Source organism: Sparus aurata, chromosome 8 (genome assembly GCF_900880675.1).
Source record: "Sparus aurata chromosome 8, fSpaAur1.1, whole genome shotgun sequence".
NCBI classification, from domain to species: domain Eukaryota; kingdom Metazoa; phylum Chordata; class Actinopteri; order Spariformes; family Sparidae; genus Sparus; species Sparus aurata.
Window position 1 is genome coordinate 11,064,032 of NC_044194.1, and position 26,383 is coordinate 11,090,414.

Sequence of the window (26,383 nt, forward strand, 5' to 3'; positions counted from 1 at the left end):
ACCACCTGTGCATAAAAGTAAAAGTAGAATCTGGGGTCTAATTTTTGCATGTTGTCAGCTTCATTGTTGGTTTAAAAAAAACCAGTCTAATATGGAAGTTTGGGGAAAAAATAAGTCTTTATCTAGCTCAGATTCTGGGAACTTATTTTGCCTTTGTGATCTCCATATTAAAACAAGATCCTTCTGATGATCCACAAAGGAACGGGGACTGAATAACTTTCGTTCTTTTGTTTCTGTGAACATACTGTAAAACCGGAACCCGAACATTCAAACTGTCAGGCTCCACTTGGGCGAATGGGAATGGGAAAAGAAGAGTGGCCACTGCACCACGTGTCTCCAGGTGTTTTGGACAAAGGCGCAGGGTGGAGGCTGAGCAGGAACGGACGCTCCTGTGTTATTAGCGGAGACGCAGAGGTGTTTTAGTGACTCACTCAGGTTCGTGGAGTTCTTTTATTTTCAATGTGCCAGCGTGCGCAGCAGAATAATCACAATAATCGAAATATGTCAAGTCTGACGGGCACAAGTAGAGAGCTACCTGTGGCGATAATGAGCAGTCTGAGAAGTTTGCGAAATATTACTCCAGCATCTGCCGCGCACATTTGTGGCTTGACAGCGTGCTCAACGTCACTCCGGTGAGCGACCGCAGATGGAGCAGATACCTGCTGCGTTCAGGTGTCTGTAAAGAGACTCATCATAAGAAAGTTCGTGTTGTTTTTTTTTCCTTTTTTCATATCATGCCTCCGATCTGGCAGACGAACAAAAACATCGATAAAGAGAAATGTGTTATCACCAAATTGCACCACAAGATGCGCTCATGCTGGACACCAGGTTGCATCGCGCCGCTGGACGGGCATCGTCACACCGTCTGCCGCAGGGGAAATAAACCTCAGTGCGTCATCACAATGATCCATGATCCATACTTGGTGCAAAAAAATAAATACATATGGAAACACCGGATAACAGGATTCAGTTCCTTCTGCGATGGAGGATGTACAGAGAGCAACACCATCTCACTTGGACGCACCTCTGTCCAGATTTTATATATTTTTTTAAATTTATTTTTGTTTTGGGGATATTTCAAAAGAAAAAATATATCATTTTTGTGTTGAGCAGCTCCTTTAAACTTTTAGCTGGTGTCACATCAGGATACCTGAGGAAAACAAAAACAGATACATGTCCTTCAAATTCCCGGCAGAATAATTCATACAACAAGCGCTTGAACAGAAAAAATAAAATACAAACGTTTTATTTAAAAAAGACAGCATGATGTTTCCACTCTGGTGTTCAGGGGAGGAGCAGCCCCTCCTGTGCTTAATAGACAGATCAAACCCTTCCGGCTGATAGTGTCGCCTGTCATTGTGCGCGTCAGGGCGGAGGAATGAAGCGGACTGAAGCAACAGCTGCACACACTGCAGTGGAGACGCTCCGAGACATGAGATCCTCATTAACCTCCTCCTAATTGTAGGTAAGCTTTATATATAAATACCTGCGTTTAAAACTGGTTCAGTTCTGGATTATTATGGTGCAATTAGAAGGTGAGATAATTAAAGAGGAGCGGGTAGAAAGTTCAGCAAATTACCGGCACCTTTTTCCTCTCCTGTGCTGATTAACTATGTCATTTCTGATTTTTATTTTCCTTGTGTTTATTCATTTAGGTTTAGTGCCGTTGCCATTTACGTCTGTGATCACTTTGCATGCCTCTGAGTGTCAGATTAGAACAAGTAACCTGGCGTCGGGGCATTTTTTTTGTGTGTGTGTGCGCTATAATTAAAGCTGCATGTGCCAGCAGTCTGGATACAGGTGCAGCTGACGCGCAGAATGGCATGTAGACAACATTTCAATGGTCATGTTTCTTTTTCCTCTCTCAGAGTCAGCAGTTGAAGTTCCATATGGAGAGGACACACAAAGTCTGAGAGCAGCCGGGATCGTTTTTTTGTGTCTCTCCGGTGATCATTATGTTCCACCAGCTGACGGATCAAGCGCTGAATGACAGCTGCCCGGGACCCGCGTCGGTGTGCAATAGGAGCGCCGATGGAGACGCGCTCCAGCTGCCCACTTTCTCCACCGCGGCCAAAGTCAGAGTCATCATCACCTTCACTCTGTGCGCGGTGTCCGCTGTGTGCAACTTGGTCGTGCTCTGGGCTGCGAGCAACGGCGGCAAGCGCAAGTCCCACGTCCGGATACTGATAATGAACCTGACGGTGGCGGACCTGCTGGTGACTTTCATCGTGATGCCTGTGGACGCGGTGTGGAACATCACGGTGCAGTGGCAGGCGGGGGACGTCGCCTGCAGGCTGCTGATGTTCATGAAGCTGGTGGCGATGTACTCCTGCGCGTTTGTCACTGTGGTCATTAGCTTGGACAGGCAGTCAGCCATCCTCAACCCTCTGGGCATCAGCGAGGCCAAGAGGAAAAGCAAAATCATGCTGACTGTGGCCTGGACGATGAGCGTGGTCCTCTCCCTCCCTCAGGTAGGAGAACACAGTCTGATCAGGGGCTTTGTTTCAATTAAGTCCCACACTGCCCTGCCGGCTGCACACCTCTCACACCGCTGTGTGCCGGCCACTTGTTTGAAGGAGAATCATCTCCTGCTACAGCTGCAAGTGTGATTTCTTCACCTTTATCCAGCTTGTTGTATTTTGCAGAAAAGGGAGCTGCAGGTTAATTAAATTACCCAGCAGGTCTGCAGAGGGAGACATGATGAAACAACACTGGAGCAAGGCAATGAGATCTTTTGTAAATGGGGGAAAAAAAAGAAATGCAGCTGGCTCACTCTGCGGTGCATTTCTCCACAATTCCACAATTTCTTCAACCAAACTGGAACCAAATTGCTATTTATCCACTTTATACAGTGAAACACCTGCACAGGTGCACTGCAGTTCATGTTCAGAGTGCCTCAAATAATTTTAGTTTTATTGTGAAATAATTGGCTGAAAGCTTTTTAGGGAGACCTGCTCTGCTTTCAAGTTTTCTCCTTTCCTTCAGTGTGTTAAACACTGCCTTGCCAAATAAAGTAAAAGTCGCCACATGGTTTTAACTAAGTGACTAGATAAGAGCCTTCCACTGGATGATTACTGCAGTGATTAAAATGTTTCAGCTGGCAGCAAGTTATTGAACCCTAACTGATTCTCATTTCTTAAGCAACCATGTCAGAAGACTTATCCTGTGGTCGTGGAAAAGTAAAGATGTTACTCTGTTTCAGAGGGGTCAAATTATCTACCTGCATCAAGCAAAGAAAACAACTAATTGCTGAAACTACTGTCCAGCGCATTCTTTAAAGCTGGAAGGATAGTGGTGAACCGTCAAATTTGGTCGTGAATAAATCTTGAACGATCGTCATCTAAACGTTCGGTGGAATCAAAACCGTTATAAATCAACAGTAGAACTCACGGCTATGTTAAACAGTGAAAGTAAAAAGCATTACCACGTGCACAGTGTGAAGGGAACTCAAGGGATTGGGACTAAACAGATGTGTAGCCTTATGAAAACCACTTATCAGTGAGGCTAATCATGGGGTTTTGGTTTGCTAGAGAGCATAACGACTGGACTCTGGAGTGCTGTTACCCTGTTGCAGAGTGATGGGCTCATCAGGGTCAGAAGAGAGGAGGATGAAGTGATACCCCATCATGCCTAGCACATTCTGTGACTTTTGTGACAACGTGCTACGTCAGAGTGACACATTTGCATAATCAATTGACTTAAAACAACTGCTCTGTTGTTGTTAGTGGTGCTGGCTCAGATGTGTCTGCACTGACCAATCAGAGGACGCTGTGTAATCGGGAGGAGGGGCCTTAAAGAGACAGTAACTACAGCTGAGAGCAGCCCTCAAAGCACACGGGGTGCCGTGGCAACACCCACTGCCTACACATCCACTTCATGAGCTGATTCTTACTAAAAGAGCTGCGAGGGGAATGTATCCACTCTATACTTACACCTGCTTGAGGCCACCTACAAAACGCTCCCGGTAGACAGGTTATGGAGGGGTGATGTCCCCGGATTGGATCAGGATTTTGATTGGGACAAGGTGTGGGCCAATATCAAACTCGCTTCACGAAACCCTGACCACCAGCAGATCCATCATAATTTTATACACAGGACCTACTTGACCCCTCGTAAGCTACATTATATGAAAGTTATCAATGATCCCTCATGCACCCTGTGTACATTGAAAACCACTGGCACTTTCCTCCACATGATGTGGGAGTGCCCCCCTGTTGCGCGATTTTGGCAGGGTGTGGCCGCTGAGCTGACGGCGCTCATTTCGGAGACAGTGCCTGTGACCATACCAGTGTTATTATTAAATGATCTTTCTGCACTTCGAGTCCCTGAATGTCAGAAACGTGCAATGTTGGCAGGTCTGACAGCTGCTAAGAAAATGATCGCAATACACTGGAAGCCCCCTCACACTTTGACCATCAGACAATGGGTTTTAACTTTTCTTGATGTTACGTATATGGAGCTGTCGACAGCCCGTATAAATGGGGCCAAAGAGGCGAATGTGAATATGTGACTCACTACGGCTGAAGCACTGAAGGACTCACTCTGATGCTTGTGGTCTGTGGTGTGTCTGAACCACTTACTTCACGCATTTGCATTGTGTTTGAATGGAAAAATAAAATAAATATTTGATCAAAAACAAAAAGAGACAGTAACTAAAAAACAGAGGGGGGAAATTAAGAGCTGCAGCACTGGACAGTATGAGAAAACCTGTGTGTTTTTCGAGCATTTAAGCATATTCCCATATTCGAGTAGTATCCCAAAATAAAACATGCACATAGGTACACTCATACGCACACTGCTGTTTATCCACTTTGTACACACTGAACAAAGGTATGGCTATGACTCATTCCAGCACATATAAGCACAACATTCCGGCTGTAAAAACAATTTATGTGAAATTCATAACAGTCCTTCAATCAGTTTGAACTGCTGAGCACAAATGAGGCTGCTGCTGGCATTAATCAAATTCCATGTCTGCTCAGCCCACTGTCCAGCGGGAATCACTGGCCCAACAGGCTTTCAGGAGGTATGCAAATACCATTCATGTTTATCAAGTACCTAATCAGGTGATAGATCATCTTTTTATTTCCTCCACCTCCTGCAGTGGGATTGGACTACACTGGGGGAGAGTCAAGTGCTGATTATTAAATCCGACATACATTAGCCCTGGCAGGGGGTAACTTTAGATGTCAGATATTAATTGACAATAAGACAGCGAAGAACCAAAATCCACTCCAGATGTTGGTGTCACAAAATGGTCAGATTTTCCAACATAATGGCTTTTTGGACATTATTGATCATACATCATACAGAGGACAGAATGAAATCCTACAAATACAATAATCATCGTACGTCTGGCAAAGCTGGCCGCTGCTGTTGGTTGAATTTCCTCGCTAATCACACAACCTCAACAAAAAACACCCACTCAGGCACTCGTTGGCACTTGATGCTGATCGTGTGGCTTCAATATTTAAAAGCGAGATACATATTATTCTTAAAAGGATCAAGGCAGCCGATTCCCTGCCAGAAATCGCAATCAATATAAGCAGACTCATAGGACAAGTTTCCACTCAGCTGGTCAGCATTAAGGAGTGTGAAGATGGCCTTGCCACATATTGATGTGCCGCCCATGCTCCTTACACCTCGACACTTGAATTAAATGCCCCTTTGATGTTAAGTGTTTGTGAATCAGCGGCATGTGTTGGTGTTAAACATCCTGCCGGGAAAACAAGATGCCACATCTGCTTTCACTCCGGATTGCAGTCACTTGACCGGGTCCCCACCAATTCCAAGATCAACCGGGGGCTGATTTTGTCGGTTCACTTACAATCACTAACCACAAAACCGAGGGCAATGCAGGGTGTCCAGCTGCAGGGCTAATGTTAGCTTCGCCTCATATCATGATTTTATCCCACCCTCGTCCCGCCACTGGTCAGTCCCCTGATCCCAAGCTGGCTCTCTGTCAGATTTCTCAGATGACAAATGGTGAACAATTGCCACAGAAGCTTAAAGTTACTGTTAGGGAAATGTGTGGAAATAACCACAAGAACAATCAGGTATAAATAAATATAATTGTACAGAAAACATCTAAGTTCAACACATTTTTGACGTGCCTGTACATCGATCGACAACAGGCGGTTCGGAAAACAACCCAACCTCGGACAGAGTGTCAAAGGTCTCTAGGGGCTGTAGGAACAATGAGTAATTTATGTTGGGAGCAGAGGAGGAAGTCAGTTGAAGTTATTGAGCTACAAAGTCAGCAGAAGGAGAGGCGTCACTACCCGATCATGAGCGAGCATGTTCGCCATCTTCGACAGCTAGGTACGGCAACACGAACCCGATGCAGAACTGCAGTAAAACCCACATTTTTACACATCAGCCGCTGGTTATTGTTCATGGCGGATTGCAAGTATTACGGCAAATTTCTTGCTGTTCATATTGTTGATTGCGATGTCAACAATTCTGTATGTCCTTCTCAGCTCGTGCACACGCTACTCTTTACAGCCTCTCACATTGAGTAGCTGCAGAGGGGTCTCAGTGGAATGACCAAATGTCTGACTTGAACACGAGAGACCGCTGTTTCCATGATGACAAAGATCTGGCTAAACCTAAGAGGGTTCTACTACATAATCCAACCATAAGAATTGTCACTAAATTACAGAACAGATTTATTTTTAATCAGTGATTTGTTGGTTCTGAATGTCTGTGACCCAACAGGGTTTTTTTCATCACCCACAGGTGTGTGATGGAGATTATTTCAGCTGGTGTTTGCGAACAGTGTAGTGTGCAATTGTCAATAAAAATGTCCTGAGGGAACCTCATGCAGAGCTCTTTTTGTAAAGAAACGGAGAGAGATGACTCACAAACCATTGACGTGAAAGGAAAAAAAAGTAAAGTCCCACTGAGTGTTAGTAGAAATAACAAAGATCAGCCAATATGGATTCTAGGATTCTATTCTAGATAAAATCAATTGCAATCAATATATCTCTGAATAAGAAATTAGATGACCTTGAAACGTACTTGTATTTTTATTGTATTTATTTCCTTCTGACTCTATACTTATTCTCACTGAAGGTCAGCCCATTCATGTACCCTTTTAGTGAAATCAAGTGTGTGACTGAGGCATCTTTTGAGACTTGATCGGTCTGAATTGCTCAACATCCACGGGTCTGAACGTACGGACAAATACCACTGTTTACAGGAAAAACCTTTTATCTCAATGGTCCACATAAGTACATGGCGCAAGCATCACTTGTCCAAAGTGTTTGGCATGTGTTTCATTATTCCCAGGGCCACAGTGACAAGTTGTGTTTCAGATACCGTGACACTGATTACAATACATGTGATGACTCTTGATGTAGATTTCATTAACTTTCGTCTGACACAGTGTGGGTTTCTCTATTATGAGTGTTAAGCCAGTAGCCTGGGAGGAGGTGGCAGAGAGGATAATGTATTTAAAGGTTTCCCTTTTTACAAAGATCCACCAAGAAGTCTCAGAGGCTCCTGTTGCTGTGCCTCTGAAGCCTTGTCTTCGCGGAGGCAGCAGAGATGGTGACTGCAAGCAAGTGTATATATGGAGCAATCTGTGACCTATTTTTCCCAAACAGTACCCGTCAGCGATGTCGTTTCAGTCTTTCTTGACTGACTTATAACGCAAAATTACAGGTAAACGCCACGGTATCTTCAGAGCTCACGCTGCGATTGGCTGATTGGCTGACAGGTGTTCTCATGATCTAGTGACCTCCGAAAAAGAAAAAAAACTTTTTCCGCTGAGAATGGTCTTTATAGGCAAACGGTTGTCTCAGGAAAGCTTTGCTGGACATTTTTAATTTTTTTTTTAAATTTTTCGCATCATTGCCGAAAATGCTGAGTTGCAGCATTTACAGCAGTTATAGCTCGATTAATAATTGAAATATATAATTAAAGTAAAGTACTGTTGCGTCAGAGAGGTTGTATAATACTCTCTTATTTGTTGCAGGAAGATGAAAAGCGCTAATAAAGCACTGTACACTGTATCTGCCGGCATGGACACATGGGTGGGGGTCGGTGCTGATGCAGTTGATAAAAAGAGCGATGCAGACTCGCAGTAGAGATTTGAACTTTACTGCTGACTGGAGTCTCTGTTAACAGTGAGAAACGGGCAGATCCTTGTTGCATAGGCTCATATTCTCTATGAAACGTCTGTATCTTTGCTGCAGTTCATCCTCAGGATTACAATTTGTCTTCGGGGATATAATCACAGTAGGCGTCTTGACATGCAGTTCAAGAGACCGCTTGTGGTCGGGTCTCACGGCTCCGCTCTATATGCAAATAAAGCCGATCACCACTGGGGGAAAATGGACACATTTTTTTTTTTTTTTAATTTCACAAAGAAAGAAAGAACTTAATTTATATGTTGATGAAGGTTCGCAGTCATCCAGGTCCTGGTTATTCTAAGTGCCGTATCGTAGGCAACTGGACTTGTTTCAGTTTCTTGAAGACGTCTCACTTCTCATCCCAGAGGCTTCCTCAGTTCTGACTAACTGGAGGGGAGTTGGCAGGCTTTTAAACTCTGTGTGGGCGTGAAAACAGAACTTAATTTATATCATATGCCGAATTTGCAAGTTTGACAGGCTATTAAAAGTTTCTCTTTACTCGGCAACACACAAAAGTGAGCAATTTTTATAAAGGAGTTTGGGGATTTTCTCTCCGTCTTCGTCTCATCACTGTTTCTGACTGTAGCTGATGTGACTGCTTCGAACAATGGTACGTTGTGCTCAAGTTTGCCGTCTGCTGTACTACAGAACGTTCTCAAATTGCTGCAAAAAGTTGCAAATAACTATTGTATAAAATCTATCTTGGCCATTCAAATTCATACAAAGTCGTTGCACCATTTACAATGACTTCATTATGCAGACCAGCCTGTCAGCGCACCCAGCTGTGACTCTGTGAGAGCTCGATGCTCTACACCCAGTACCCAGTTTTTCCCAATACACACACTTTGTCCTAAATGTGCCTTGAGGGTTGGTAGTGGATGTACTAATTCTGAGCTGCGAAATCATTGACCAGGCAGAAAAAAAACACAGCACCGGGAGAGGAGGAAAAAAAAGCAGGATATAGCTCAGCAGAAAAGAATAAAAAGCAGCCTCAGTTTTGGCGACGGCCTTCAGCAGCACAGCCCCCATTCGAATCTTTAATTGGTGTGAAAGCAGTCTAATTGATCTTTCAAATTAAATTTAGAGCTTTTTGTCAGACAGACAGAGCTGTGATGAAGGACAGGAGAGGAGGCCTGAAATTTCGTATTATTGCAAATGTAAAATACCAAGAAGCCCAGAATTGATCTCAGAGTTGTACAGCTGACATTTAATTATATTACCAGAAGGTGTAAAGTAGATGCTGCAGGGGCATTACACTGAATATTGGACCAAATCTAAATTCTCCAGTATTATGAGGCTGAAATACTGCTTGTTTTATATATAAATGCAGGGTTTGTAAAACAGGTTCAACAGCTACTAACACACTACAGAGATAGATAGATAGATAGATAGATAGATAGATAGCTTTATCAATCCCTGAAGGAAGCAATAACTACATTCAAGTACAAATGCAATCAAAACACAAGGGCTAGATAATTCAGTTTAAAGAAAAATGTGAGATCATATAACAAAGAGGAAGTTTCACATGCGGTCCAGTTCTTCTGTGAGCTTTGCCTCCCGCCAGGAAGACTGTTTTTATCAGTTATTCTCCTGTGACGTGTGTAAAAACAGCAGGAGTCCTGATGTCAAAGACAAACTGTGGCGAGGCCGCAGCAAACAAGTGAGCTCAAATGTTTCCAGCTGTGAATTCCGGTTATATATCACAAGCGGACACTCACAGTGGAACATGGAATGAGATCAGAGGACTTCTGCAGCACTTCACACTTAAATGTTAAAGCAGCCGTTGAACTCAAAACTAATTATTTTTATTGATTCTGGCGGCCCCTGTGAACAGAAGCGGTATGTGTGCCGCTGCCTCGTTGACCAAAGAACTTAGTCTGGCTCACACAGTCTGGTTAGTTTTGAAAGCGGGTCAAGGAAAGACACATCAGGTTTTTTTTACACTTTTCACAAAGTTCAACAAAATAGGTTCAACTTCATTTTAGTGATGTTATTGTTAGAGGTTACATTGAAAGCATGACTTGTTCCTGCACTGTGTGACTTCAGTGAGAGGGTCGGATCACAGCTTTACATACATGTTTACTTCATCATACAAGTTTTCAACACATGATGTAATGAGTTGGTTTTGTCATTGGCACCCACATTACGTCTGACAAACTGTCACAGACCTGGGATTTGTATTTACGACAGTGGTGTTGCATTCAGAAACTGTGGGGGACAGCAGATCTTATCGAAACACAGGCAACTTGTATCTGACTATTGGTCCGATAGGAGGCAGCAGGGCGACGCAGTGGTTAGTGCTGTTGCCCCACAGCAAGAGGTTCAAGTGGCTGGATCCCACAATCCAAAGACAAAAAAAAAAAAAGTAAAGTTAATCAGTGAATCTAAATTGTCCGCAGGTGTGAGTGTGAGCATGAATGGTTGTTTGTCCCTACATGTCAGCCCTGTGTTGAGCTGGCGACTTATCCATGGTTGTACCCCGCCGTCGCCCAGTGCCAGCTGGGATTGTCTCTGGCCCCCCTGTGACCCTGAAAAGGATAAGCGGTTTCAGATAATGGATGGATGGATGGAGTTCCAATTGGCAGAATAAACCCTTTGGTGTTTCACTTCCACTGGAGAAGACAGATGTGAAATAAATAATGTGATTACACACCTGGTTTTCGGAGAATATATCAGTGATTCCAGAAGCATTTTTTATACCATTGAAGCACAGTTCCCACTGCAATGGACAGCTACATACTAAAAATAACAAATCTTTTGATAAAAAGAAATAGAAAGATATAACTTGGTAGCAACACCAACATAAAATGTTGCGTCGTAAGCCGGTTGTTCTGCTGTTCTGTTTGTCAATACAGTAAGTACAGTAAGTATCTGCTGCACTGAGAGACTACAGAGCAGCTTCTTTCTTCAGAGTGTGAAACAAGTCATCCTCAACACCATTAACAGTGTTGATATTTAAAATCCGACCCAGTGGAAGGCGTAAAAAAACCCCTAAAAAACCACGCCAGGTCGTTCTTTAATCATGGAGCAGCTTACATAAGGATATGGCGGGTAAAGATCAAGTGCCTTGAAGCTTTCTTTGAACTGTTTCATTTGATTTCCATCATTTAGTATCTATATGGCTCAAATTATCACTTATAAAATGAAAAGATATGGCAGTGAATCCTCTCCGGCGTCTGTAAGCCCTTTGTTTTTACTTTTGCTCATTACCTGTGATGTACGTCCACACTGAAGAAAGTTCAGACAATTTCCTGGTGACAGATTTCCACAGCCAGCAGCTAATCCTGTTTTTTTTTTTTCCGTTTGACATGTGATTGCAGGAGGTGTTTAACCTCCGGAAGATTCAGTATGCCGACGATGAGAGTGAGGTTACCCTTTGCTATGGAGGGAGATTTGATTTATTGTTGTGCTGAGGGGACAGTAAGTGTAAATACATCTCTTTACAGATGTTGGATCGACACTATGTTTTGTTTCTTTGGGTGCGAGTCCATATTTTTTCAAATATCCCGTATAAAACAGGCTAACACCTAATGACATGAAGACAGTCAATAACAATGGGAACATACGCAAATGTGCACTGCATACACTAAAATAGATGGTAAACAATATAATTGACTATGTATGAACAGGTACATGCGACCCTTTAGATTTGCTGGTTTGAAGGGTGGGCTGTAGCATGTTACACATAGAACGTAAAAAGTGCTTATAATCTGGCAGCAGGGGACACAGAAAATACTGTAAAATGAAAATTAGATTGAAAATAGCAATGTATTTCGTTAAAAAAAGCTTTAATTTGACATAAGATCTTGTTTTTTGCCCTTTTAATGTTTAATTTTTGGGAGAAGAAATTCAAACTCAGACTTTTACAATATTAATGATGTCACAGTGTAACCTCACAATTAGTCATCTTTTCCATAATTTAATAAACAAGCTGTTTTCAGAAGACAATAAGTATGAAGTATAACCAACAAACTAACTTCAAACAGTCGGGTTAAAAAAATGCTTACCCTAAAACTACATAATGCACCTTTAAATATATTGAAGCACTGGATTAATATAAATAACAAGGATTAACTAGGATTGTGTACAACCAGAGCATTATTTTTTAAAACAAATAGTTACATCATATTCCTCACTGTGTTCTTAAATCTGACTTATTTGGACCGATTTTTGTCTTTTGTAGGATAAAAAACGTAATCGTGACTTTGGGTTCATTGTTTCACACAAGAGACGCTGATGTCTGTTTGTCTCACGTAAACTCACAACTGCAGACTATAGTATCAGCATTTTTTACACACAGATAGGTTTGCAAACACATTCAAACGTAACTCATCTATTTTTAATGTAGCTTTAAAGGTCGGGAAAAAAAATCATATTGTTTCCTGATGTGTATAATCTGTATCTGCTTGTTCCAACACTGAATGAAATATTTAAACCCAAGACGGCCCACACACAGCTCCATCAAATGGAAATGTTCTGGATGTTGTCGGGATCCGAGGATGAATTTGTTCATTGTAGGAATTCATCTGAACTCTGAACTGATGGATAGCTAGAAACACCAGAGTGTAATATAAACCTGGCAGTGGGAGTCACTCCACAGGTAAATTAAAGTTTTTATATATATATTTATATATATATAATGATGTACACAATATGTTTGAGAATAAACTGGGGTGTCTTTCTCATAAAGTGGACTTACCTGGGCTGACTGACTGACTTCCAGTGGCTCAGCTGTTGCAGAGCTCAGCCTGTGCAGTCCATTTATCATCACTGCGATATGTGAGGGCCTCCAGAAACAAACCGAACCAAAGTGTTTTAACAAAAAAAAATATAAAAAAATAGCCAGGAGCAAAACGGCTGCTGTTTCTATTTTATGTTCGCTCAAAATTCGTCTCGTGTTTCAGCCTCGAGGTCTTTGAGATTTACCTCTCTGTGGAGTCTGCTGCCCTCAGCTGAAATGATATCAGGGCCTCTCAATAAATGATCACAGAGCCTGTAAAAACCATAATGAATTAGAAATGTACAAGATGAAGAACATGCTTACATAGAGCGGTTTGTACTTAAGGCATGATGTTACAGTTTTTGTTAGTTTTCTTGCAGTCACAGATTTAATTCACTTTTTTTCCAATTAAGCGTTAAGAAGCACAGGAGCACGGGGGATGATGTCATCGTCACCGCAGACCTGCAATATTGTTTGCGGTCATGTTAATAACACATTTTTGTAAAAACAAACAAACTAATCAATTAAAGCATTTCAGAGGAAATCCATGGGGGTTTTACCTTTACCTCTATCTTTTCTTTGGCAATTGTCTGCAGGAATTGCAGCTACTGACCAGCACATGATGAGAAGTGTTTATAACCCGCAGTGAGTGCAGCTTGTCAGGAGCCCAGATGTCTCCAGGGGTTTGACTTTCCTGCGAGATGGATATCGTTTTTTATCAGGCGCACACAGCTGAAGGCTTTTTTTTTTCTTTTCTGTCTGGTGTCGAAGATGAAGATATTTTTTATTCACAGCAACATGTCAGTCTGTTAGACATAAAGGTCTCATTTCACATAAGCAGGGACATGTTCAGCTGTGATGGGAAGATGCCATCAGAATGTGTAATTACTGTATTGAGACCTCTGTCGTCAGTAACATAAGACCTTCCAGGTTGACCTCAGGTAATGCACTCTTCATTGCACATTGCTAATCAAACTTACTGTCAGACTAAACTGATGGGAATTCGGTCGAAGGACTTCATTTACTTTCCTCTCCTTCACCCTCTGGCACACACTGTATATCCTTCAGTTGATGACACACAGCTACACAAGGCTCTGACCCGGCTCACGATCTCCTTCGCGCCTCACACATCGGGTGCTTTCTAATCTGGCTAACATGACTCCTCTCTCTTTCCCTTCACTCACCTCCTATCCTGCCATTTTCTTCCCCCCGTGGAGATGTGAGAAAGAGAGAGATGAAAGGAATAGATGCAAGGATGGAGTCATTTTATTTACCAAAAAAAAAGCACACCCTTATCACTCCGGAGCCATTTTGAGGAGATGGCAATTACTGATGGTGCACGGGGCCTCCGCTGCCCTGTAACGTGACGAGATAATTGGAGTAACAGTTCTAAGGTAAAGAACCTGCTGCTGTAATTATACCTATTATAGGTCTACCATGACGCTGGGGCAGCAATAACAACAAAGAATCAATTAATTTTGAAAATTGAACTTGAGGCAGCAATCACAATCAGTGATAAATGCCATGAGTAACTACTCTCGGAAAAGACTGCAGGTATGTCTGTGCTCTACAGGCTCAGACTGGATTGTACGTGTCTTAACTGTGCTACCACAGAGGGCGAATGTTAGGACTCCTCAGTTTTTCCTCAATCAGAAGAGAGGAGAGCAGATGAAACAAAACAAAAGATAGATTTTGCGTGTTTTGACAATTTAATTATGATTGAAATTAACAAGTACACGCTCACTAATGGAGCTTCTACAAGAAACAATCCAAGTTTAAAGGTGCAGTTTTGGGGAATGAATAAATCAGAAAAGAAAAACCTTGATTGATTTTCACGACTGAGTAAACAACACAAATTCATACCGTACTTGCTTATATTTGCAGGACCATTCTGAATTTGAATTTCTCTGCATAGTGCATCTTTAAAATGTAAAAAAAACTGAAGTCGTCAACAGGATTTAAAGAAAATGTGATGCAGATGTGAGCGAGCTAACAAGCTAGTCCTGGATCAGAACTCCACTTTATTCCTCATGAGGTGATAGTCTGGTAGTAGCTTCAGGTGCAAGAAGCCTCCTATGTTTCACTCACTCTCTCAGTCTCATACAAATCAACATCAAGAAAGTAAATGTTCTTTCTCCTTCTGTCCTTATTAAACAGAAAAATACAACTGTTCACCTTCTGACTTAAAGTTTCTGTCCTTGAACGAACTAAGACAAGCCTAGTTGCCTCGTTAACTCACTCTTGTAAGACACACTTTATTCTCAACCAAAACCATCTTGGTTTGTCTCACCACTGTTAAAACATCAGCTCTGGTTTGGTAGTGTGAAAATAACCTGGCTCTCTACGCTCTTCTACCGCTTCACGCCTCTCCTGCTCCTGCCTGTCATCTTCAATCAGCAGACCAATCAATAACTAGAGTCTGATGCATTGGGTTTTGCCGTCTAGTGTATATCTTCCACATAGCAGGTACTTGAGGCTTCATCAGAAAGCCTCCTCTCTTCTCGTCTCCTCCATGATGCATTAAAGGAACTGGCACATTCAGGATGTGCGACGGCAGACCTCAGTCAAAGTTCCGGCGGTCACAGGTTGGGAAATGCTCAAGTCCTGTCTGTCCGACCGTTTAAGATTTACCGCTAAGCAAACCTCTCCTTGTCTCTTCATGCAGATGTTTATATTTCACAATGTGACCATCACGGTGCCGGAGAACTTCACCCAGTGCACCACCCATGGCAGTTTTGTCCAGCACTGGCAGGAGACCCTCTACAACATGTTCACCTTTGTGTGCCTCTTCCTGCTGCCTTTGGTCATCATGATCTTCTGCTACACGCGAATCCTTATCGAGATATCCAGCCGCATGGCCCGGAATAACCGTAAGTCTCATGTTCACTTGAGAAAAATGTGTTTTCTGAGACCTGAGGTGATGTGCCTGACAAATATTATATTTTTCTTTCCTGGTAGTGCTGTCGAGAGATGTGCATCTCCGCCGCTCTCACAACAACATCCCTAAAGCACGGATGCGGACTCTTAAGATGAGCATTGTCATCGTGACGTCCTTCATCATCTGCTGGACTCCTTACTACCTGCTGGGCCTGTGGTACTGGTTGTTCCCCGAAAAAATGGAGGAGACGGTCTCTCATTCGCTCACTCACATGTTGTTTATCTTTGGCCTCTTCAACGCCTGTCTGGACCCCATCACTTACGGTCTGTTCACCATTCACCTCCGCCAGGGTCCGAAGGGACGCTTCCGCAGTGCTAACACGAGGAGTGAAACAGAAGGAAACACTTGCCTTGTGCACATGAACCGCCTGTCATCTCACAGGCGGATCGCCTCAGGTGGCCACAACACAAACGTAGAGGAAAATGGCGACAGCAACTGCAGAAAAAGTGCCGCGAGGCCTGTAATCCTAGTAAGCAAGATATAGTGGCTTAAAGAATTTCAGTAAAAAGAATCTCTCTTCTCTGAACCAGTGTCGAGCTTATTTGTTTATGCCTTTTGCAAGTGCACAAAAATTCAATGCTGTGTTGTCGGATGAATCTGTTCTTTTTTGTTCCGCTGATGTAATCAACGACCTGGTTCGTTCACACATAATGTATCCTGGATGCGGCAAGACGGATGCATGTCATTGAATTTAAAAGTGGAATGACTGACTGATCGTATACAATGTCTCACGAACTGCTGATTGGATTTTCAAACGAAGCTCAAAGAGACACGTGGGAAGGTTCAAATTCAAGGTTGAGCTGATGACAAATCGGATTAAAGTTGCCATGGATAGAGTAAAAAATGTCTTGCATCCACAGGTTCTCGCACCACTCTTCATGACAGCGGGTTTCAAATTGGTTATACTGGTCTGATTATTTGATTTCCTGTTTTATTCGATGTGTCAAGGAAACCACTGACATTAAAATAAGTGTATGTGATTACAAAAATATTTAGATATGAACCATCTGCGGTTATGAATATAATTGCTGCATTGAAACTGAAAAAGATATTTAATTTGGGAAGCTGCGGTGCGTGGCCCTTCTTTTGTTATATTTTCATATGCTCATTGAATGTCGAGGGTTTTTTTTTGCCTTCCTCTGCTAATCACCTGACTGGAAACTGCTCCAAGCTGTCATTTGTCCTGCTGTGTGTGCAATATAAAAAGACTGTGATTTTCTATCATCACAAAAATGAATGTTAAGACATGAACATTATTGACCATGATGGCCTTTTCCACCTAATGTTATAGCAACGGTTCCATATATTGAATGTAGCTGTGCAGCATGTTGCAAAGGTGTAATTGACTGTGTGATCTGTCTGAGATCAGTCTTGTGTTTAATGTGATGCACAAAGGTCGCTCTGCTGTATTGCCATATTCTCTGTAAGTACAAGTGTTACTGGAGTTGTTATGTTGTGGATTGTGTTGCTTTTTTTGTGATCTGAAACTTTGATGTCGTAAAGTTCACAGTGAACAAATACAGTGATTACATTTTTTTTTTTGCATGTGTGTTTGCATGATATTGTTTCTCTACTTCGTGTCATGGAATATATATTGTATTATTGTACATCTGTTGAATAAAAACAACTCTGTCTTTTTTCAGTGCGTTGGTTGATGCTAAAAACAACGACTGGCTTCCCATTGAGCTCATGTCATTGGCTGTAAATGGCTCAATCAGAGACACTGAGAAAATCTTTATGGTTCTGGTTGGATGACGACTTCAGCGTACAGAGGCTCATTTCTAATATCTCCTCATTTTTCGCCTCCAAAATTGAACCGCTCGGCCTTTTAGCGGTTTGATTGAAAATAGCCGCAGTATGAACTGATGGGCATGTGAATGAGAATTCCAGCTAATATCTTGAGGCACAGACAGCACTGATTATATTACTGAATTATATTCTCTGTCTTTTAATACATTTTCCACTGTCATTTAAAGTCCAACAAATCATTCTTACCGCACAACACTATTGATAAATGACTTACAAACAAAAATATAACCTAAAATATTTGTTTTTCTTTATTTCTGAAACAAATTGGAAGCGGAAGTTCATCCTTGACCTTGAAAAACAACAGCAACATCTATTCGATGGATCTTGTGGTGAACCTCGAACTTGAAGCCAAGACACACTTCAGGGGCTCCATACAAAAAAAAAAACAAAACAAAAAAATGATAACAATTACATCAAAAACGAAAAATGTGAATACCTGCAACTACAAGTCAACTGGACAGCTCCATGTGGTGATAAGACTAAATCATCCCGATTGTCGGAATACATTTCGGCTTTGTTGTTTCTGCAAACCGTGGATATTTTTAAAACTTTCATTTCAGCTTCATGTTGCTTTAAGCTTTAATTTTTCAGTTTTCAGTTGTCAGCGTCTCCCGAGACAAAAAAATAAAGAAATAGATTCACTATGATACCTTTGTACCCTCCGTTACAAATGTACCTATGTTACCTCCTTTACGTTTGTCATGTACAAGACGTTACTTCACTACTTTAGTAACTTAAAATACTTCTGCTGACCTTCAGTTTCACACTGGCCATGAACAGCAGTCTCCTGAATGAAAGTCCTTTGCTTGAGACGACTCAACAATGTTCGTGTACCATTTTTCCTCACAGTAACCTTGTCTCTAACCCCACTATCATTTAGGATAGGAAGTTTGTTCAATTTAAAGTAAAACCCCCAAAATGTCGCATTTTGCACAGCAGGAACTACAGCTGGACACTGCATCAGTCCAGAGGGTAATGTCTGTGAAAACCAGTGAAAACAACTACATCCATTTTCAAAACTGAGAAAAACTAGTTCAGAGTTTGGAATCAGGCCACGTGAACAATGATCCTGTGATGACTGTTTTTTGTTCCGACTGTCCAAGAACTTTAGAGAAGCTATTAGATTGAAATGAAAAGCCGCACCACTGTCTCTTCTGTTTAATTGGGGGATTTTGTCGGATTTAACATTCCTTGTAACTCATGAGCCTCTCTCTTCCTTTGAGTTCACTGCCAAAATAAAAGTCACTTTTCTAAAAGCCATTATTAGGAATTTGTCAGATGAAAGTCTACTGAGGATTAAATCAATCAGGGGCCATTGTTCATAATGTGTGTTAAAAGCTGGACTCACTCACTCGAGATATGTTTATCTTGAGTGTGACTCTATTGTGGCGCGTAAATTATGCAAAGCTGCTTAACCTGGAGAAGCTGCCTGGCATTTCCTGCAGAAAGATAGCTGTTACCTGAATAGTGAGGTGTTATTCAGTCTGAAGGAGATTTTTTTCAATAGCCCAGATGTGTTGTATCTATACTCTGTGGGCTTGCCAAATCCTCTCCGTCTTTAATTACAACAAGGAAAATTGGATCAGGTACACGTGTCTGATCACTTTCTCTGTGCCGTCGATTGCTGAATACAACTTCAATTTGTCTCATTGACTTGAATACACGGGGGAGTGTATCGTGCATGGTGAGCGGCAGCTTTATGGGAGCTGTTGTGAATACATCAGGGTGAACATGATCTCCTCTCTTAATCGCTGAGACAAATTAAAAGTCTGTTTCGAGTGTGGTTTATTTTCTGAGCAGTGAGCAGGTCACGGTCGCTGAACCTGTTCAAAAACTGACGTGATGTTGTTGACAGGTGCATGCTTAGGTGGCTGCAGTGAATACTCATTAGTGACCTGGATCTGAAACACCATGCCACGGTGAATGATGAGGTCATCTGTCGCGGCAGATCCACCTCAGAGGTCCACTTTCGCAACGTGACACTATTAAACCAAAACCTGGCAGGAGATCTCTCGCCTGCAACAGGGACATCGCTTCGCAGACTCACCCTGGATTTTTCTGGTCTTGCTGTAAGATATAACATTCATGGATGAAACTGAAAAGAAGGGTTCATGAGTTTGGATGTCTGGGTGGAACAGGTAACAAGACAAACACACAGCTGGAGAAGACGAACCAGTATTTCTTGCTGCACCAAAGGGAGCATGCTGCATCCAAAACATGTGATTAAAGTTAACGCAGATGGCTGAAAATGAAGCTCTGCTTTGTCCGACCTGAAAAAGCTCCTGCGTCGACAAATCTGCAAGTTATGTCAGAGGAGTCAAGAGCATTTTGCTCACGGAGAAGACAAACAGGCAAACTCCACGTCTACTATCTTTTATTTCCTTTGACCCAGTGGAGCTGGTATACTCGCCGAAAGCCAGGTGTCCACTGCATCGCAATTTGATGAAAGCTCAGGTTTCAAACTCTTGTGTCAGAGTTAGCAGGAGTTGTGAGGAGAGGGAGAGAAGGTCAGTCTGCTCACCAGCTGTTTTCCACACAGTCAGGATCTGCTCGACTACTGTGCATTGTGCCAGGCAGCGTACTGCAAAGTGAACAGGGGTCGTGGGAATTGAGCTAAAAATAGTCTCAGTTTAAACAGCATACACAGCATGACGTTTATTCCTGACAAATGCGCACATTTAGAGAGACAAAATAACCCAACCACCATCGAAGACAATGAATAGGGGCCTGTTCAGATCTGCAAGCGTCCTGGGAAGATGTTTAAAAAAGGATGCAGAACTGATCTTGAATATGAAATCAAACCTCGACCCAGAACATTTGTAACTGAATTCCAATTCAGGACACTTCACATGTTGGAAATGCAAGATAGCAGCAAGGCAAGGCAAGGCAAGTTTATTTGTATAGCACAATTCAGACACAAGGCAACTCAAAGTGCTTTACAGGCACACACAAATTACATTAAAAGACAAACATTTCATTTAAAAGACATTAAAAATTGCATTATGAAAAAAAAAAAAAAAAAAAAAAAAAAAAAAAAAAAAAACTCAGAGTAATAATGCAGTTCAAAGACTTCAGTTAAAAGCAGTGGCAAAAAGAAATGTTTTAAGTCTTGATTTAAAAGAGGTGAGTGTTGGAGCAGACCTGCAATTTTCAGGGAGTTTGTTCCAAATATGTGGCGCATAGTAACTGAAAGCTGCTTCTCCATGTTTACTTCTGACTCTGGGGACTGAAAGCAGACCGGTACCTGACGATCTCAGAGGTCTGGATGGTTCATAACACGGCAGCAGATCAGAAATGTATTTTGGCCCGAAACCATTCAATGCTTTATAAACCAACAACAGGACTTTGAAATCTATTCTTTGATAGACAGGAAGCCAGTGTAAAGATCTAAGAACTGGAGTGATGTGATCTACTTTTTTGGTTCTTGTTAGGACTCGAGCAGCAGCGTTCTGAATCAGCTGCAGCTGTCTGATGGAGTTTTTAGGGAGTCCTGTAAGGACACCATTACAGTAGTCAAGTCTGCTGAAGATAAATGCGTGAACAAGTTTCTCCAAATCCTGCCGAGACATAAGCCCTCTTATCCTGGATATATTCTTAAGGTGATAGTAGGCTGACTTTGTAACTGTCTTAATATGGCTGCTGAAATTCATGTCTGAGTCCACAGTCACACCAAGGTTTCTGACTTGGTCTGTAGTTTTCAACATTACAGACTGAAGCTGAGCAGAGACTTTAAGTCGTTCTTCCTTGGATCCAAAAACAATTATTTCAGTCTTATCTTTGTTTAACTGAAGAAAACTATGACACATCCAATCATTGATTTGTTCAATGCATCTACTCAGGGTATGTATGGGATTATAGTCCCCTGGTGATATGGTTATGTAAATTTGTGTGTCATCTGCATAACTATGGTAGCAAATTTCATTGTTTTCCATTATTTGAGCTAGAGGGAGCATGTAAATGTTGAATAGTAGAGGCCCCAGAATGGAGCCCTGGGGTACTCCGCTTGTCATTTTCATCCGTTCAGATGTGTAGTCACCAATAGACACAAAGTAATCTCTCTCATTTAGATAAGATTTAAACCACTTTAGTGTTGTACCAGAGAGTCCAACCCAGTTTTCCAGTCGGTCCAGTAGTATATTATGGTCGACTGTGTCAAACGCAGCACTGAGATCCAGTAATACTAAGACTGAGATTTTTCCGCTGTCTGTGTTTGAATGAATGTCGTTGAAGACCTTAACGAGGGCCGTCTCAGTGCTGTGATGTGGTCGAAATCCTGATTGGAAAGCATCAAAACAGCCATTTATTATTAAGTAATTGTTCAGCTGTTGAAAGACAGCTTTTTCAATTATTTTACTTAAAATTGGGAGGTTTGAAATGGGCCTATAGTTATTCATTACTAATGTGTCTAGAGTTCTCTTCTTCAGGAGTGGTTTAATGACTGCTGTCTTAATGGCTTGGGGGAAGACACCTGAGAGAAGAGATGTGTTAACAATCTGTAGCAGGTCTGGAATCATGCAGTCTGAAACTTTTTTGAAGAACCCTGCTGGTAAAATATCCAGGCTGCAGGAGGAAGACTTCAAATGCTGTATAATGTCTTGAAGGTTTTTGTCATTAATTGGATCAAATTGTGTCAGGGTATTAGAGTTGGGTTTAGGTGGACAAAACGACAACACACCTCCAGTACCTGGTAGAGTGGCAATGACCGCTTGTCTAATGTTCTGAATTTTGGCAGTGAAGAATGATGCAAATTCATTACAGGCCCTGGTAGACAGATGTTCAGCTGCTACTGGCACAGGAGGGTTTGTTAACCTGTCGACAGTAGCAAACAAGGCACGAGCATTATTTTTGTTCTTGGTGATAATGTCTGAGAAGAAGGACTGCCTTGACTTTTTTAATTCTAAATTAAAAATGTAAAGTCTCTCTTTATAAATGTCAAAATGAACCTGGAGATTTGTTTTTCGCCACCTGCGCTCAGCTTTTCGACATTCCCTTTTTTCCATCTTGACAAGCGTGGCGTTTCTCCAAGGAGATTTTTTCTTACCAGAGACCACCTTCACTTTAGTGGGTGCAATGGCATTCATGACATTTGTAATTTTGGAATTGAAATGAAGTACAAGGTCATTGACAGAGAACCTAGAGAGGGGTGGTGTGGAAGAGAAAGCATCAATGAATATGTCACCAGTGTTTTCAGTGATGTATCGCTTTGAGACAACCTGAGTTTGAACATTTGTGTGCACTGATATATCACTCTCAAAGAAAACACAGTAATGGTCGGAGAGAGCGACATCAGATACCAGAACCTTAGAAATGTTCAGACCCTTTGAGATAACTAAGTCCAGGATGTGGCCCCTGTTGTGTGTGGGTTGTGTCACATGCTGAGTGAGTCCAAAGTTATCAAGGACACAGCACAGTTCTTTAGTCCATCTGTCCTCAGGCTTGTCGACATGGATGTTAAAGTCACCAACAATTAACACACAATCAAAGTCAGTGCAGATAAGAGATAGTAACTCAACAAGGTCATCAAAGAAATATGTGCAGTATTTAGGTGGCCTGTAGATGTTTAGAAATATAGCTCGAGAAGATGAGTTTACCTGAAGAGCAACATATTCAAAAGAAGTAAAACTTCCATAAAACATCTGCTTGCATTTGAGTAACTCATTAAACAAAATACTAACACCTCCTCCTTTTTTATGCATTCTAGTTTCACTTATGAAAGAGAAATTTGGAGGACTTGATTCAATGTGAACAGCTGCACTGTTATCCTGGTCTAACCAAGTTTCAGTTAAAAACATAAAAGTAAGATTGTGTTTGATGATAAAGTCATGTATTAAAAAAGATTTTCCTGCTAGAGATCTGATGTTTAATAGAGCTACAGTTACAGTATCAAAACCAACTGTGCAGTTTTTTGCGACAGTTAGTGGCTGACGAGGAATGGGAGCTAAATTGAATGGATTGGCAGATTTAGTCCCGCATTTCCTGTTTCTCAACAAATTCCCATTTTTTCTATTACCTGTAAGCACAGGAATTGAGGAGGCAGCCTGAACTCCAGGGGGCCCTGGCTTTTCTCGGGGGAAAACAGTAGTGATATCAACTTCATAGCCCGGACCCGGTACATATCAGTAAGCGTTAATTGTACTGTCAGCATGGACAGGATGTACTTCGCTGTTTTCAGACTGTAGAGGCCAAAGATTATTCAGAGGGGGCGGAGGGGCACGATGACGTTTTGGCGATGGTGGTTTCAAGCGTGGCAGATTTGGGCGGGGTGTGAGTCTGAGTCCAACATTGACCAGCTTTTTCATCTCATCCGTGAAATCGGCAGCGGCTGGTTTCCGTTTTCAATTTTCCCTCTCCTCTGACCTGGTTTCCTTCCTCTCAGTGGCTCTGAAGGTGAAGGTCAAATTGAGTGAAAGTCAGCTGTCTACACTGAGTACGACTTTCTGTGGATGAAGCACTTTCTGACTCAACTGCTGATAAGTAACACCCACGGTCCATTTGGGGAATTGAGGCAGACCTCAGGCCTCTTTCGGTTCAGCGGCAGCACTTTTATCACACGCGCTGATGGCTTTTAGGTGGGCAAGTCAATCCAGCTATCATCTATATCAATATTAGTTTGTGGTCCACGTGCTTGTAACCTCTGTGTGGTTTATGTCCATTATGTTCCCGCTGTATTGGTCAGAGCCCTCACAGTTAGGCACTTGTGGTTTCGTGGTTTGATAAAATTCTGTATTATATTTGAAGGTCACGTCCGTGTTTAGTACAAACTTCTTGTGGTGAACCAGTTCCTCCATGAGAAGGTAAGATTTTCCAAACGTCACACTCTGCGCTGTGCCTGTGCTGTCTGATCTCCAAACAAAACATTAATCTCACTGCGTCACGTCTTGTGTAATACGAGACATTTCATTCGAGCGACTTTAGAAAAATGTATCATGCATTTATCTTAAATGTCTTATTTTTAATGCATTCTTCGTAGTGTTTTGAAAAGATAGAAGATCAAAGACAAATCCGCTTATCCGCTGTGTTTCAGTCTCTGCATGATTCGAGGGACAAATTGTGAAATCAACCCTCATCTGCAAGTCAACGTTCATGTCAATACAGTTAGCGTATATCACAATCCACATTCATTTAAAGAAAAAAGCTAAGTTATCATTGAATCAATACATCAGTTGGTGCATCAATCAGTAGCGAGAACCATGAGTTCAGTCAAAGTGCAACATGTTATATTCAGGGGGCCAAAACTGAACACCAAATAATATAAAGCACAGACCACATACAGTTTACCAAGATCCACAGTCAATAACGAAATAGATGGGAAAAGACATCTCGAGCAGCCGAATAAAATGACCAATACAACACGCCGATCATGTCCTGCATCACTCGTATTGTTGAGCTGTTCGTCCTCCTGAATCTGTTCATGATAGACTGAGAAGTGACGGGAGAAACAATAAAAATCATTAACACACCGAGTGACCCTCTGATCCCAAATCCAAGCGGCATGGTGCTCTCCAAAGGACTTTGATTGTTAGGACGTGGGAGTTTGAGCGGACGCTTTGCGACTGCATGACTGCCGCTGTGACACTGATTGTCTTTTCCGTTCATTACTGTAGTATCTCTAACTTCCCTGTTGAGTTCACTGAATACTTCACATATTGTAATCAGGTATCTCACCCCCCCCCCCCAAAAAAAAAAAAAACAACAATCAGTTGAAACATCACACTACAATAAAGGTCAAAGACAATAATACAGTCTCATATACACCGTGTTCCAAATTATTACGCAAAATTTAATTAAGTGTTATAAAGATTACATATTTTGTTTTTCAATGAAACTCATGGATGGTATTGTGTCACAGGGCTCTTTAGATCACTGAAATCAATCTCAGACACCTGTGACCAATTAGTTTGCCAGGTGAGCCCAATTAAGGAAAAACTACTTATGAAGGGCGTTCCACATTATTAAGCAGATGACCATTTCCAAGCAATATGGGAAAGAAAAAAGATCTCTCTGCTGCAGAAAAGCGTGAAATAGTTCAATGCCTTGGACAAGGTACGAAAACCTTAGATATTTCACGAAAACTTAAGCGTGATCATCGTACTGTTAAGAGATTTGTGGCTGATTCAGAGCACACACGGGTTCGTGCAGATAAAGGCACAACGAGGAAGGTTTCTGCCAGACAAAAACATCAGATTAAGAGAGCAGCTGCTAAAATGCCATTACAAAGTAGCAAACAGATATTTGAAGCTGCTGGTGCCTCTGGAGTCCCACGAACATCAAGGTGTAGGATCCTCCAGAGGCTTGCAGTTATGCGTAAACCTTCTATTTGGCCACCCCTAAACAATGGTCACAAGCAGAAACGGCTGCAGTGGGCCCAGAAATACATGAAGACTAATTTTCAAACAGTCTTGTTCACTGATGAGTGCCGTGCAACCCTGGATGGTCCAGATGGATGGAGTAGTGGATGGGTGGTGGACGGCCACCATGTCCCAACAAGGCTGCGACGTCAGCAAGGAGGTGGTGGAGTCATGTTTTGGGCGGGAATCATGGGGAGAGAGCTGGTTGGCCCCTTTAAGGTCCCTGAAGGTGTGAAAATGACCTCTGTAAAGTATGTGGAGTTTCTGACTGACCACTTTCTTCCATGGTACAAAAGGAAGAACCGTGCTTTCCATAACAAAATCATCTTCATGCATGACAATGCACCATCTCATGCTGCAAGGAATACCTCTGCATCATTAGCTGCTATGGGCATAAAAGGAGAGAACCTCATGGTGTGGCCCCCATCCTCCC

General features: G+C 42.0%; 1 protein-coding gene across 2 annotated transcripts; it reads left to right on the forward strand.

The window, feature by feature from the left end:
* Nucleotides 1-1,019: 1,019 nt before the first annotated feature.
* gnrhr4 (gonadotropin releasing hormone receptor 4) lies at nucleotides 1,020-17,432 on the forward strand. Of its 2 annotated transcripts, none has more exons than XM_030424928.1 (4): nucleotides 1,020-1,465; nucleotides 1,869-2,471; nucleotides 15,521-15,725; nucleotides 15,814-17,432. In XM_030424928.1, exons 2-4 carry the CDS (start codon nucleotides 1,956-1,958, stop codon nucleotides 16,275-16,277), a joined length of 1,185 nt encoding a protein of 394 aa, XP_030280788.1. In that variant the 5' UTR covers nucleotides 1,020-1,465; nucleotides 1,869-1,955; the 3' UTR covers nucleotides 16,278-17,432. The 2 variants fall into 2 exon arrangements, with proteins under 2 accessions (XP_030280788.1, XP_030280787.1); XM_030424927.1 differs by having other exon boundaries at nucleotides 1,067-1,461.
* The last annotated feature ends 8,951 nt before the right edge of the window (nucleotides 17,433-26,383 follow it).

Coding starts and splice junctions, on each gene's coding strand:
- gnrhr4 (XM_030424928.1), top strand. CDS start 1,956: ATGTTCCACCAGCTGACGGATCAAGCGCTGAATGACAGCTGCCCGGGA. Junction 2,472..15,520: donor TGGTCCTCTCCCTCCCTCAG/GTAGGAGAACAC, acceptor CTCTTCATGCAG/ATGTTTATATTTCACAATGT. Junction 15,726..15,813: donor CCGCATGGCCCGGAATAACC/GTAAGTCTCATG, acceptor CTTTCCTGGTAG/TGCTGTCGAGAGATGTGCAT.